This window comes from Clupea harengus, chromosome 17 (assembly GCF_900700415.2).
Source record: "Clupea harengus chromosome 17, Ch_v2.0.2, whole genome shotgun sequence".
In the NCBI taxonomy this organism is placed as follows: Eukaryota; Metazoa; Chordata; class Actinopteri; order Clupeiformes; family Clupeidae; genus Clupea; species Clupea harengus.
This window is the reverse complement of record NC_045168.1, coordinates 11,983,500-11,996,389: the sequence shown is the minus strand read 5'-3', so window position 1 is coordinate 11,996,389 and position 12,890 is coordinate 11,983,500. Positions and strand designations below refer to the sequence as shown.

Below are 12,890 nucleotides of genomic sequence, written 5' to 3'. Positions count from 1 at the left end.
CAGTGGCTAATTTCCACAACTCCAGTGTAGGGCAGTATTACAATTGATTTAACTAGCTGTTCTTTGTTTTGATAACATACTGGTGAGATTCTCTTTAGTTAGTATGATTTATTTTGAAAAGGCCTAGGTTTTGTAACCAGATTTGTAAGCATTAGCTAGCAATATGTATTCATACAGAACAAGTATTTATTTTTGTGTAATACTGCTGTAAATTGATTGTTCGTTGACTTTTACTGCAGTCATTCAAAATCACTGCTGGCATAAAATGTTTGCATGGCATTAAAAGCCGAGATTGTCCACATTTAGGATATTATTTGGTAGGTGAAAATCTAGGATTTGTTGACTAGGGACAGACGCTAGCTTTCCTGCAGGTTGTGTACACTACAGTCAGTCATGTTGCTAAGCTTGTCATTGGCAGAAAAGTATTACCCAACAGGCTGTTTGCTTGTCCACTTTGGTGAGATCTTAGCCTATGAAGTTACACTTTGATAGCAGTGTGTAATGTACAGAGGTGAATTTGTTACTCCAAATATTCTGTATGTTAATGAACACCATTGTAGACACTTGTGCTGACTTTGCCTGTTCTGATTCAGAATGGCAGGTGTCGTTGCTATGCCAGATGTACATAATGAATATTTAATAATCCATTTATCGTCCTGCAACTCTTATCGTAGACGGTACAGAACTTGTAGTCCTTGTGGGCATGCATATGTTTTCTGTTTTAAGTCAAATAATGCTGTAGTCTCTCCCTCTGTCAGATTAGCAGTGTTTCAAATATGCCATTCATTTGAATTCATTCATTCTTTCGTGTTTGAAACAGAGAGCAGAGGCAGAAGGAGGCTGCCAAGACAACGGTAGTCAACAGCTTCCCCAAAGACCGAGACTACAGACGGGAGGCTATGCAGGCCACGGTTGCCTCCAGCTTCCCTACCAGTGAGTATTATGCATTCTTGTAGTCTCCTAAGTGGCACTCTACTTCAGGAGGAGACCTTTAGTTAGAAACGAGCTAGACTCCAGTTGCTATGGCTGATGTCAAGTCTCATGCACGAACAGGCTTTCAATGACTCTGTGATTGGTTGATGAGAGACAGGTCTCTGCCAGTGAGGTAGGCATGCGAGTCACAGCTTACCACAAAGAATGATATATCGGTAAATAAAGGTGACATAAGTGGTTGATAATAACAGCACCTCTGTGCGTTTCAGCACAGCCATAGAGCCAGTCAGGGCGCTGCTGACAGTGGTCACACATGCTGGGGCTATTGCCTGTAGAGCTACAGTGCGTTCTCTGAGCTCAAAGCTGGTAAAAGTATTGTGTATTTGAGCTGTGTGGTTGACATGGAGCCTGTGTCTGCGTTTAAAATGTATGCAGGGTGAATGAAAGCGATGGCCCTGTTGATGCCTGTCTGATCCTAATTAAAGATTTAACTGATGTCATCCAGCTGATCCAAAAATTGAATTAAAAAGTCAAGTCATTCGCACTGCTTATTTGTTTATACGTTGGCGTTAGTGTTTGCAATTGGGTGTTGACGTCAGTAAAGGCTGTATTTCAGTCTAAAATTGCATGACTCATGTCACCAAATATTTAAACATTGAAACTTATATTGCGAGTAGCTACATTTTGTTTGTGAACATGTTATCTCTGGTGAAAGGGTCATCCTACCACACCAAAGAGCCAGAAAGTCTGCTAGTGAATAAACTCTGTGCGTGGCGTCTGCGATCTCTTGTCAACTATCTGACATTCTTCTCATGCGAGGCTACTGAAAAGCATACTCTGCTGAAACACTTCAAGCTGATTTGACGGCTTACTTTTATGAAAGTTGGTGAGCTTTGGGTTAACTTCCGTTTTGTGTCAGTGTTGCTGTGGATGTAGGAACCATGAAGTTTGTCACTTTTGGACAGAGTATGAGTGTTTTTTGGACAGAGCAGCTTTATAATGAACAGTAATTATAGGAGTGGTGTCTTCCGCCACCTTCCACCCACACCACTGAACAGTGTCTGGTACAGTATGTTGTTGAAGGACAGGTCTCCACTGAACAGTGTCTGCTACAGTATGTTGTTGAAGGACAGGTCTCCACTGCTGTTGTTTCTGCTACAGTATGTTGTTGAAGGACAGGTCTCCACTGCTGTTGTTTCTGGTACAGTATGTTGTTGAAGGACAGGTCTCCACTGCTGTTGTTTCCACATTGTAGAGATTTGGGGGTGGGTGCAATTTTGGAATTATAGTTGTCTACTGTATTACGTCAGCTGTCAGAGAATTCCACATCAGTTATTGGTAGTCTGCCTGAATCTCTTACCTACAATTACCAAATGAGGTAGCTAGGTAAACTGTGAAATGTTTTAATAACCTGAAGAACAATGTCCAGCTTTTGAAATGGAACGGATGTAATACATTTTTGGCCATTGATGGAAATTCTGGCACTGTTCCGAGTTTGTCATTGTAAACAATGGAGAGCTCAACAAGATGCCTTGCAAACACCGGTAGGAGACACACACCTACACAGTAGCCCAACTATGTCTTGTAATTCAGTTGGTAAATCAGTACATTTTCCATAAGTAAATGTTATGACGTACACCAGGTCAAGCCAGAAATGTCAATAGGCTGGTGTTTCTAGCAACTTAGAGCGCTAATGGCTGTTATGATGATTTTTCATTGAAATTTTAGTTTCCTGTTTATTGTTATTTCAGTCATACTGAGTAAATTGTGCTAATAGGGGCTTAATCGTGATTGTTGTTTTATTGTAACTGTGAATTTAGACAAACTCTTCAATCCACTTTTCATTTTTATAATGTTAATAAAAAAAAATCTTTCTTGATCTTACTCTTTGAAATGTTTGTAATTTTGCACCTTTTGGAAAGATAATTAATAATATTAAGCGTATGAACTTCAGATGATAAATACCGTCAGATGATATTACCTACCCCTACACTAGCCTTATTTTCAATATCTATTGAGTCAGATACAGTTTTACCCTGAGGGATCATTTACAATAAACAGCTGTTAAAAATGCAAAAGTAGGTTTCTTGACACTAGAGCTCCCAAATCGCTAGCCTAGAAAAAGTTTTAAAAAAACTGTCACTGTCAGGCATTTTCATTCCACTGGCACTCACTGTCCTTAGGCCTTAAGGCCTACAGGTTATTTGCTAAAAACAAGACAATCCACATGTGAAGAGGCCCGTGCAGATCTCTTTATTCGCTGTATTCCCAGCGGAGGAAAAGACGCTTTCAGAACGCACTGAGGATCCAGGGATGGAAAGATATTTCTTTGCCACTTGGGCTACATGAGGGTATCTCCCAGAGCCTGAGGTTTCACACCACATGAGAGGATTTTGTTGAGCAGGTATTGGAGACTCTTGTTCATATATCGACAACTCAATTTGACATAGCAGTGTGTCGTTCTGGTCTGGTCTGGCCTGTCCGTGCAATACGTGTCTCAGAGGAGATCCCACATAGCTGTTAGAGTGGTTTTCCCAGCAGTTTGCTGAACACAAGGTTGTCTGGCACTGAGTAGGCACAGGCAGTGAGACCGAGCCCAAACACCTGTTTCAGCTCTCCCAGTATAGCCATCTGATCCTCCTCTTTTAAATGAGAGAGGCGATGGAAGCATGTATCCAGGTAATTTGGCTTTGAATGTGAGTATTCGATCGCGTTATCTTCTGTCTCGTCGTTTGAACCTTCCCCCTTAGCTCCGGCATTGGTCTCCCATTAATTAACATTTCACGTTTCTTGAAAGCCCAGTTTCAGGCTCTCGCGCACGCCCCCTTCATTGAGACAGAGGTACTGTTTGCCTCCCCTCAGTGCTTTTTCACTGTTATGCGGGTTTGTCAGATCAGCAAGACTATAGGTTCTACACATACGTGAAATACATTACCTATTCTATGGATAGAAAGGACATATAATACAAGTGTCCACAAATACTACAGTGGTGACAAACAATGAGAAAGCAAAAGGCATGCGCACAATCTGAGATGCTGCTCGTCGCTGCCTCACCTCGCATGTCTCCTCTCTGTTTGAACAGGACATGCGCAAATTCAGCGATTTTTGATTATAAAAATGCTTGAAATGATTGGAATCATACAGCAATTACATTTGTAGCACATATCAGTAGATACATATTTATTTTATCATTATTTGATTTTTACTTTTCATGATGACATATTTTGCCTTAACTAATGTCATTTAGCTAAGAAGGGCTATTAAAATGTGATTCAGATTTTTTTTCCTCATATATCGTGATATCATATCGATATCGTCTGGACAGTGGAAAATATCGTGATATGAATTTTAGCTCATATCGCCCACCCCTAGCATATATATGCCCTTTCCCTCGCTATGCCACTTCTCCATATCGGTGAGATTCTTTGTCTTCATCTCTGTCAACACAGGTGCTTCTGGTCCCTCTGCTATGGCTTGCTCAGTTGAGTGAGCAGAACATGTTTTAAAGACCGCACAGCCGACAGGGTTGCCTATTTGGAAGGTTTAAGAACCTCTTGTACCTGTAGTAGATAAATATGCGTTAATATTAGGACAGCTTATTAAAATTCACCCTTACCCTTAACTTAAAATTAGGACCACGATTCCACCTATTTTTAAAGTGTTATCCTGGATCAGTAATAAGCGCCCATAGACAAAGCATTTCATACACTGTGCTTACCTTTTCCATGAGGGACCATTTGCTTGTGGGCAGCTCCATTCTAGACAGTTTCTTTTTTTCTTGAAGATGACCACAGACACAACTGCATTCTGCTCCGCAGATTATGCCCAGCAGATCATGTTGTATTTTCAGTTCAATTGCGTCGAACAGTGGTTAATCAACTTATCCGTTTTCAATCCTAGAAGTTGTTGATTCTCCTGGAGGAAGAAGTAGCTGTTGGTGGTAGATTTGTTGAAATGGGACGCCACCACTTTTCGGTGGCTCTGACCCCGAGCCCTTTACGCACAGCCAAGGTATACCACACATGGTATAGTCACTATTTCAAGATGTCTCTCCACTGCACTGAGGTAATCGGTAGCATTGTCTGTTGTAAGGACAATCACAGATTCCCATTTTTATGCCAGTGACATCCAAGATGTCTGTTTTGAGTACGTAGTCGTGCATCATCTAAAATCCAGTGGGCCGTTACTGGGGAGATCCACCCATCCGTGGAAAGAGCCACATCTGAGTAATTCCTTTATTTTTGTCAGAGGTGCTGGTAATTGTTCCATGGCTAGAGATATGGTACCTTGGTTCCAATCCGTGACAGAACTCGCTGAAGTCCGCTCTATCGACTATACTGGTTGGCCTCCTGTCCAAAGTTTCTTTGTGCAAGACTCTAGTCGTGCTGCAGATAGCAATCTTGTGGCAGGTGGTGTAAAATGAGTCGACACGTGGCTGTTTGGGTGGAGTTCCGAACATCAGTCCATGCTCATTTGTGTGCATGTTCTCGATATGTGCCCTCAGGTTGCTAGTGCTGGAATGGTAGCCTAACTGTAGCTTGAATACAACTTTAATCTTGGGGTTTCCACAATTTTGCACAAAGTATTTCCTAAGACTAGACTGCTGAGCTCATAATGGTTTCCTTCTTCCTACCAGTATAAGGCCTTCTAACATTTGTCTATCTAGAATCTATGCATTTTGATAAAACTCTAAACTGGGAGTCTGTGAAGGATTTATCAATATCATTTTGGATCCAAATGTCTGTTTTTAGTATGTACTTGGCAGCAGCTGAAATGTGTGAATGTCTGCATGACTGACTGACCTCCTATCCTTTTTTTCCTCCACATCCTTCCTTGTCGTCCCCTCACAGAGTTGGCATCAGACAAGCCTTCCTCCCTCTCCTGTACGTCTCAGTCCTCCTCTTCCTCGGCGTCTGGCGCCAGTGCTGCCGGCCAGCCCGGCTCAGCCTCCGTCTCCACGGTCCCCGTCTCCCCGGTGATGCAGTCTCCGGTCGCGTCCACCCTGCTCCAGGACCCCTCCCTCCTGAGACAGCTCCTCCCCGCGCTGCAGACCGCCCTGCAGCTCAACAATGCCAGCGTGGACATGGCCAAGATCAATGAGGGTGTGTGTGTGTGTGTGTGTGTGTGTGTGTGTGTGTGGCAGCCTTCTTTATTCCCATCAGAGGTCCTCAGTGCCTGTGCTGCCATGGCCTGAATTGAGGTGCGGTGGCAGGGGGATGGGAAAACCTCAGGATGTTTTTATCTGTTTCTATAACTGTAAAGTGTGTCCTGGCCCTGAGATTTTAAACAAATGTTTAATCACTGGACACAGGAACAAGATGCTTTTGTAAGCACGTGAATATTGTGAAATTATATTTAGCAGAATTACATTATCAGGGTAGGTGTAGATTTATTTACACATAGTATGTATATTTGTGATGGGGGGGGGGGGGGGATCTACATTTTGCAATCGGCACATTTTGTTGAAGAGGGGAGAATATTTATATGACATATTGATTTTTCTGTTTGATGGCTTGTACGTAGTTGGATAACTGTTAATGACACCAGTTCAGTCCACCTTAGTAAGTGCTTCTAAGGGACTGTTGGCCTTGATTTGATGTGGCGTGTGTTACTTGACAACTTTGTTCTTATTGGTGACTGCTGATGTTTTAATATTGTGGAGTTTGAGCCAATAGAGTAAACCTTGGTAGCTTATGCTTTACCACTTTTGGTGGTGTGATTGGCATGGTGGTTCTTCAACAGACGCTGTGAAATGTTCACCACAGTAGTTAAACCCAGATCTGTCAGTGATGAGAGACTCTCTCCATTTCTCTATCTCACTGTTTCTTACACACACACACACTTCATGACTATATCAGCCCTTCAGCTGATCTTTATTCATATATTTCATAAGTTTGGTGCGAGGCCACTTGGTACCATGTGATTTTTGTCCCGACTAAATCATCCATGATTTAGACTCTGAAGCTGCCTAACGTCACCCAGGCTTCAAGGTTGGACCCCTTCAGCTCAGTCTCCTATGCTCAGGTTGTAGCAATAGCTGCTATGAAGCTCATTTTTTTTACTTTTCTAGCATGTGGTTCTGAGTGAGCGTGCATAAGAAAGGTTGGCCGGCGCTGGTAAACACACACGACCACTCTTGGGGGAAAGGTAGAGCGAGAAGGCCGAGAAGGAATGTCTGCTGTTGACTTTTCCACTTCCAAACGCATTTGATGTCGGAATTTTCTTGGATGACCCTAGGAAGCTCCTCAAGTGCCTTGAGTTTTATTTGAAGGCTCTTTGGTAGTATATGTTAACAGTGAGGTTTTCTTAATTGAAGCGCTATATACTTCTCCCCTCGCTCTCTTCTTCCCCTTTGTTTTTCTCTTTCTGAGTCGACCTCTTTTTATTTAGCGATTTCGCTAACTTAATGAGACATACTAGACTGTGAACCGTGGCTGGAAACTCTGGCGTTGAGTTTTACAGAGCAGGTCACACCGACCCGGGGCTTGCTGAGGTCGCTGAGCCCAAGCCAAGGTGGCAACAGATGAGCTTCAGGCCAACGCTCCACCATATGATTAAGAGCCAGGCAGACTTTTAATACTCACGGGAGAATTTAACCTCTTTAGCCTCAGATGTTTATGAAATGTGGAGTTTAAGTGACCCTTTTTTGTTTCTGCAAATGCTCATTAATTGTCACCGTCTTGGAAAGGTTTGTTTGCATGACTCACTGACACTGTTTTCCATAAGAGCTGGTCATGAGTTGATTTAGCAACCCCTTTTTTCTTTGCCTTTTCTCCCAGTTCTCTCCGCTGCCCACTGTTCCTTAATCTTCTGCCATTTGATCCCCAACAGACTATCATTGCTGAAAATACTCCATACTCAGTGAAAGACTTCACACAGGATACATTGAAGCTTTTTAAGGGGTGACTTGAGATTGAAATATATAATTTAGGGGTCTAGCGATGTGCTTAAATCCTGAGCATAGGTCATAAATCCTGGTGCATCTTGTTTCAGGCCTGAAAGCGACTGATTGCAGTTAAGAGTTTTTCTGTGGTGGGTGCTGAATTGGCACAATAAAAGGCTATTATGACTTTTTGTCAGGAGGTTGCTGAGTTCTATTGACAGTTGCTTTTGACATGGTACTTTGCGTAACAAATCGCAATTCCTCAAAACGATCCCAGTTCTAGCACATTTTTACCAGTTTGAGATTTGAAATGATTTGTTGTTATGCACAGGAATATTAATTTAGTTTTACTTTACTACTTTATCAGAAGCCTCTGTTTTGGAGAAGACATCAAATGTGTTCAAGTTTTGAATGTCTCTATTTTAAAGGTACAGTGTGTAGTTTTTAGTGGCATCTAGTGGTGAGGTTGCTGAATTGCAACCAGCTGAATACCCTTCCCTTTACAAGCGTGTGCGAGGACCTACGGTGGCTGTGAAATGCCATAAAAATCTCGAACCATTGTTTTGGTTTGTTCGTTCTGGGCCACTGTAGAAACATGGCGGACTCCATTGAAGGGGATCCTATGTAGATACGAAGGGCTCATTCAAAGCTAACAAACACAATTAATGAACATAATTATAAATACTATATTCCATTTCTACTAATAAATGCGACCAAAAAACTACCTTTCAGCAGTAGGTCTTCAAAAAGCTAGCTTTTTAATTTAGTTTCCTTTTTGAGATATTTTAACAGCCAGTTATTAAACAGTACTGTAGAATATGGGGGAGCTGGTGGTTGAAAAGAGACAGACCTTTCTGATGGGACCTCAAATTGTGTGCTGTGTGATTACTGTAGTAGTGCTAGTTCATTGGGTCTTTACTACTTTTAGTTTTGTATGTCTCCCATTACTGTGACTACTGTGTTACTTTAAAATGAATATCCACATTGTGCTGATACAAACATGACTCATCATTCAACATTTAAAGTGTGTTTGTGTGGTGCTCTGTGTGTCTGTGTGTGTATAAGCATACACATCTAGAGAGGACTTTTAGCTCCTGTTTGGAGTGTGCCGTTTCTGCTGTCAATGAAAGGTTCTAGGGATGTTAGATCTTAAAGGGCCTCCAGTAGTTCTCAAGGTTCTGCTGCAGGGTTCTAGCTGTGCGATCTCTCCCTTTTCGTGTGGCACCGGCTGATGTTTAGTTCCAATCTGCTACACAAACGAAGATTATGTGATGTGAGAGTTCAGTTAATTAATGCAATCCTTTCACTTCTTTTCTCTCTCTGTTCTTCACACTCTGTAGTTCTGACAGCAGCCGTGACTCAGGCGTCCCTGCAGTCTATGCTCCATAAGATCCTCACGGCCGGCCCGTCTGCCTTCAACATCACCTCCCTGCTCTCCCAGGCTGCCCAGCTGTCCAACCAAGGTAGAAACTCGCACGCAAACACCTCCACACACAACCTACTTCCTGCCTCCTCAGGCTGCCTAGTTGTCTGCTCACACACTCACACACAATGGACACCCTCTCTCACTCTCACTATTACAATCATGGTACTGCTCTTCCTGCTACCCAGCTGCCTACCCAGGGCACATGGATAAATACCCTCCTTAGGATGCTAAGGATGCATTCCTTTAAAGGACACTAGGGTTACACATGTACTCATGCAAATGAAAACACATCATTCAGAACACCAAAGTTACATGTCTCTCTACACTATGCAGACACGATGGCAGAGCAGGTGTCTTGCGTAGACTCATCTGGTGATTGTGTGCGTTTCTCTTGTCCTTTCTCGGAGCAGCCCAGCCATCCAGCCAGTCGCCCATGTCTCTGACTTCAGACGCCTCATCGCCCCGCTCCTATGTGTCCCCGCGCATCAGCACCCCCCAGACCAACACCGCATCCCACAAGCCACTGCTCAGCACGCCACCCGTCGCCTCTCAGACCAAGGTACCAAGATCTGTCTGCGTGTGTGTGTGAGCGCACGCATCATTAGAGTGCAGTGGTTCTTGCTTAAACACTTTCAGCAAATATTGTCATGGACTTCCTTGGAAATGGCCTCTAGCTTGAGTAGACAAACTACTGAGCCGATTTTAAATAAGCCTGGTTGATAGTGTCTACCTTTCTGACGCTCTCCTCTTGGCTGTCGTCTTCTGCTGTCTCTCTCTCTCTCTCTCTCTCTCTCAGGTGAGCACACCTGTTGTGAAGTCAGGCTCCCACCCTCAGCCCTCTCCCCAGCAGCCCCAGCCCTCGGACAAGCACCACCACGACACGTCCAGCTCCCCCCGCAACCTGCAGAGACAGAGGTGAGGGCATACTTGTCTTTCTGTGAGTGTGTAGGTGCTTAATGTAGTTGGCTGCAGTTGTGTGTACGTGTACAAAAGTCTGTGACTGTTTCCAAATGTTAAGTGGGAGCTGACGTGTGTGTGTGTGTGTGTGTGTGTGTGTGTGTGTGTGTGTGTGTGTGTGTGTGTGTGTGTGTGTGTGTGTGTGTTGTCTTGACTGAGTACTGATAACCCTCAGTCTCCGTAAACAGTGCTGTATGAATGAGCTCACACTATTTGCTGTGTCCGTGTACATATGCTGGTTCTTGCTGAGCTGACATGTGGCCCATATTTGTGTATGTGTGTGTGTCCCCGCAGAGACGAGTGCGCATGTTTGAGACCATGATTATTGTGTGTGTGTGTGTAGGGAATTCAGTTTCTTTTCTATTGCTAGAAAGACTTGGTGCTAGAGCCAGTGAGGAAGCTTGAGCAGCAGGCCCTATGCTTGTATGTGCACATGCGTGCCGGAATGTGGGTCATGTGTGTTAGTGTGTAAAATGTGCCCCACTTCCTGGTGCTGCAGTCAGTCTGCCATAGTCCATGGTGAGGTGCAGATGGCCGTCTGCTCTGGAGTCAGGAGCTCAGTGCCGTATGTTGTGAATGGGTTGTTTAAATGGGGGTTGACAGGAGACTCTGGAGACTCTGGTCTCTGCCTCATTATGGCTGTACTCAAAAAAGAGGAAGAGGCTGCCATCTAGTGTTGAATCATAGAATTGCACCCCAGAGCCTTCAATAAGGTTGATACCCATTTTCTTAGATATGCACATTCTTTAATGACGTGTGTGGGGGTTAGCTTTTTGATCTACCTCCTATTTCAGAGTAAAGTGGGTGAAATATCTTCCTCAGATATCATTTTTGTTATTCACCAGTCATAAAATGGTTGTATGCAAGGTAATTATGAAAGGAGTCCATTTAAAGTTCTGATCTTAGTCAGCTAAATAATCTATTTTTTATGTATTACATTTTTTTAAGTACCAGGGTCTACTGGCTAAATGCCAGTTCAAATGGCCTTTTTCTGTTTTTATCGAGAGGGTTGCCTGCCTTGCAAGAGACTTCCATTATGAGGCCCTCTGTAACACCTGAAACTAAGGCCATAACTCCATACCTGTGTCTTGAGTGCAGTAAGGCTCAAAGATGCCACCCACGTGAGGACCGTGGGGAGCAATTTGCTGAATTTGACAATGTATGGGATAAGAGCTGCAGACTGGGCCTTTTTAAACAGGCTTAATATGCTCTTGACGCCGTCGAATAATGCCTTAAATATAATGCTGGGTTAATCCTGTCAGCTTTAGGTTCATGTTTAATACTCACGTGCACTGATTTAGGCTACAAAGGTCTGGTCAGTGACCCTCATTAAAGTCTTCTGGCAAAATCAACTTTACCCACATTTTATCCCATCTGTAACTTTGGAGTTATGTGCGTCTATGTGGTGCTGTAGTGTTTTTGAATTTTTTATTAAGTCTTTTTTTTATTTTTTTCATCTTCTCTTACAGCAGTCAAAGAAGTCCCTCCCCTGGCCCCAATCATGTCGCCGCGAGCAACAGCAGCACCAATAACCACAGCAGCAGCAGTAGAGTGGGTGGGGCCGCGGGGGCAAGTGGGGGGGCCCAGGCCGACCCCCCAGGACGGTCTGCGTGCTTCACCCCCTCCCTGGCGGCACACTTTGACGAGAGCCTCATCAAGCACGTACAGGGCTGGCCAGCGGAGCACGTCGAGAAACAGGTACTTTAATCTACTGTGCCCCACTATACCAGTCGCCCTACTCCCTTACCTAGCCCCAAAGAGTGCGCTCACTGATAATCCTTTAAGGCTGTAGGGTTGACCCAGGAAAGCCCGGAATGACCCATTTATAAACACGGTTGATCCACGTTTTGTCACCTGGTTTGATGGCCCTCTTTGGAAAAGGTCTGCAGTATCAGCACGAGAGGGCTGACCTCACTGAATTGGAATGGATGGATGGATGGATGGATGGATGGATGGATGGATGGATGGATACTTTATTAATCCCGAGGGAAATTTAGGAAATGTCAAAAAAGGAATGTCAATCATGTTGGGTTTTTCCTGTAATAAAGAAAACAACACACAAAACATATCCTGTCAATAGTCCAAATGTAGTCAATGTATGCGTAGAATTATCCTCTTACTGTTTCTTCCCAACTCCCTTCCTTCATGTTGAGTGGGGTTGTTTGTTTGTGTGTGTGTGTGTGTGTTGGTGGTTTGTGTTGGCCGTCTGCATTCTCATGCTAATGCCACACAGTGGGCTGCTGACTGCCTACAAAAGCTCAATTTGTTTACAAGCGACTTCAAACTGCTCCCTTTTTCAATTGCAAGAGTCAGGGTTTAACTGGAGCCAAACCTCTCTCTTTCTCTCTCTTTCTCTCTCTCTCTCTCTCTCTCTCCCTCCCCCCCCCTGTAGGCGGCTCGGTTACGCGAGGAGGCTCACACCATGGGCAGCATCTACATGTCGGAGAACTGCACCGAGCTGAAGAACCTGCGCTCTCTCGTCCGAGTGTGTGAGATCCAGGCCACGCTGCGTGAGCAGAGGTGAGCAGCATAACATGCATACCTTTTATGTTTGCACTTCCATGCATTTGTCCTCTTACATCATGGACATGGGGACTGACTTATTTATTGATTAATTGTATTAGGTTAAGAGCCTACTAACAAGCACTCTGTAACCTTTATAAAGTATCGAGAATTAAAAGTGTGATTCAT

At 43.8% G+C, this 12,890-nt stretch overlaps 1 protein-coding gene across 2 annotated transcripts in view; it reads left to right on the top strand.

The window, feature by feature from the left end:
* Nucleotides 1-12,890, top strand: part of waca (WW domain containing adaptor with coiled-coil a) — a 37,184-nt gene that overhangs the window by 12,746 nt on the left and 11,548 nt on the right. For both annotated transcript variants that reach the window (XR_004165604.2, XM_012815167.3), the window contains exons 6-12: nucleotides 821-933; nucleotides 5,784-6,035; nucleotides 9,157-9,279; nucleotides 9,653-9,801; nucleotides 10,039-10,157; nucleotides 11,669-11,897; nucleotides 12,592-12,719. Coding sequence is in view for 1 of the 2 variants with exons in the window: in XM_012815167.3 (XP_012670621.1) it covers nucleotides 821-933; nucleotides 5,784-6,035; nucleotides 9,157-9,279; nucleotides 9,653-9,801; nucleotides 10,039-10,157; nucleotides 11,669-11,897; nucleotides 12,592-12,719 (1,113 nt within the window). In the remaining variant the exon portion in view is untranslated. The remainder of the gene's footprint in view (nucleotides 1-820; nucleotides 934-5,783; nucleotides 6,036-9,156; nucleotides 9,280-9,652; nucleotides 9,802-10,038; nucleotides 10,158-11,668; nucleotides 11,898-12,591; nucleotides 12,720-12,890) is intronic.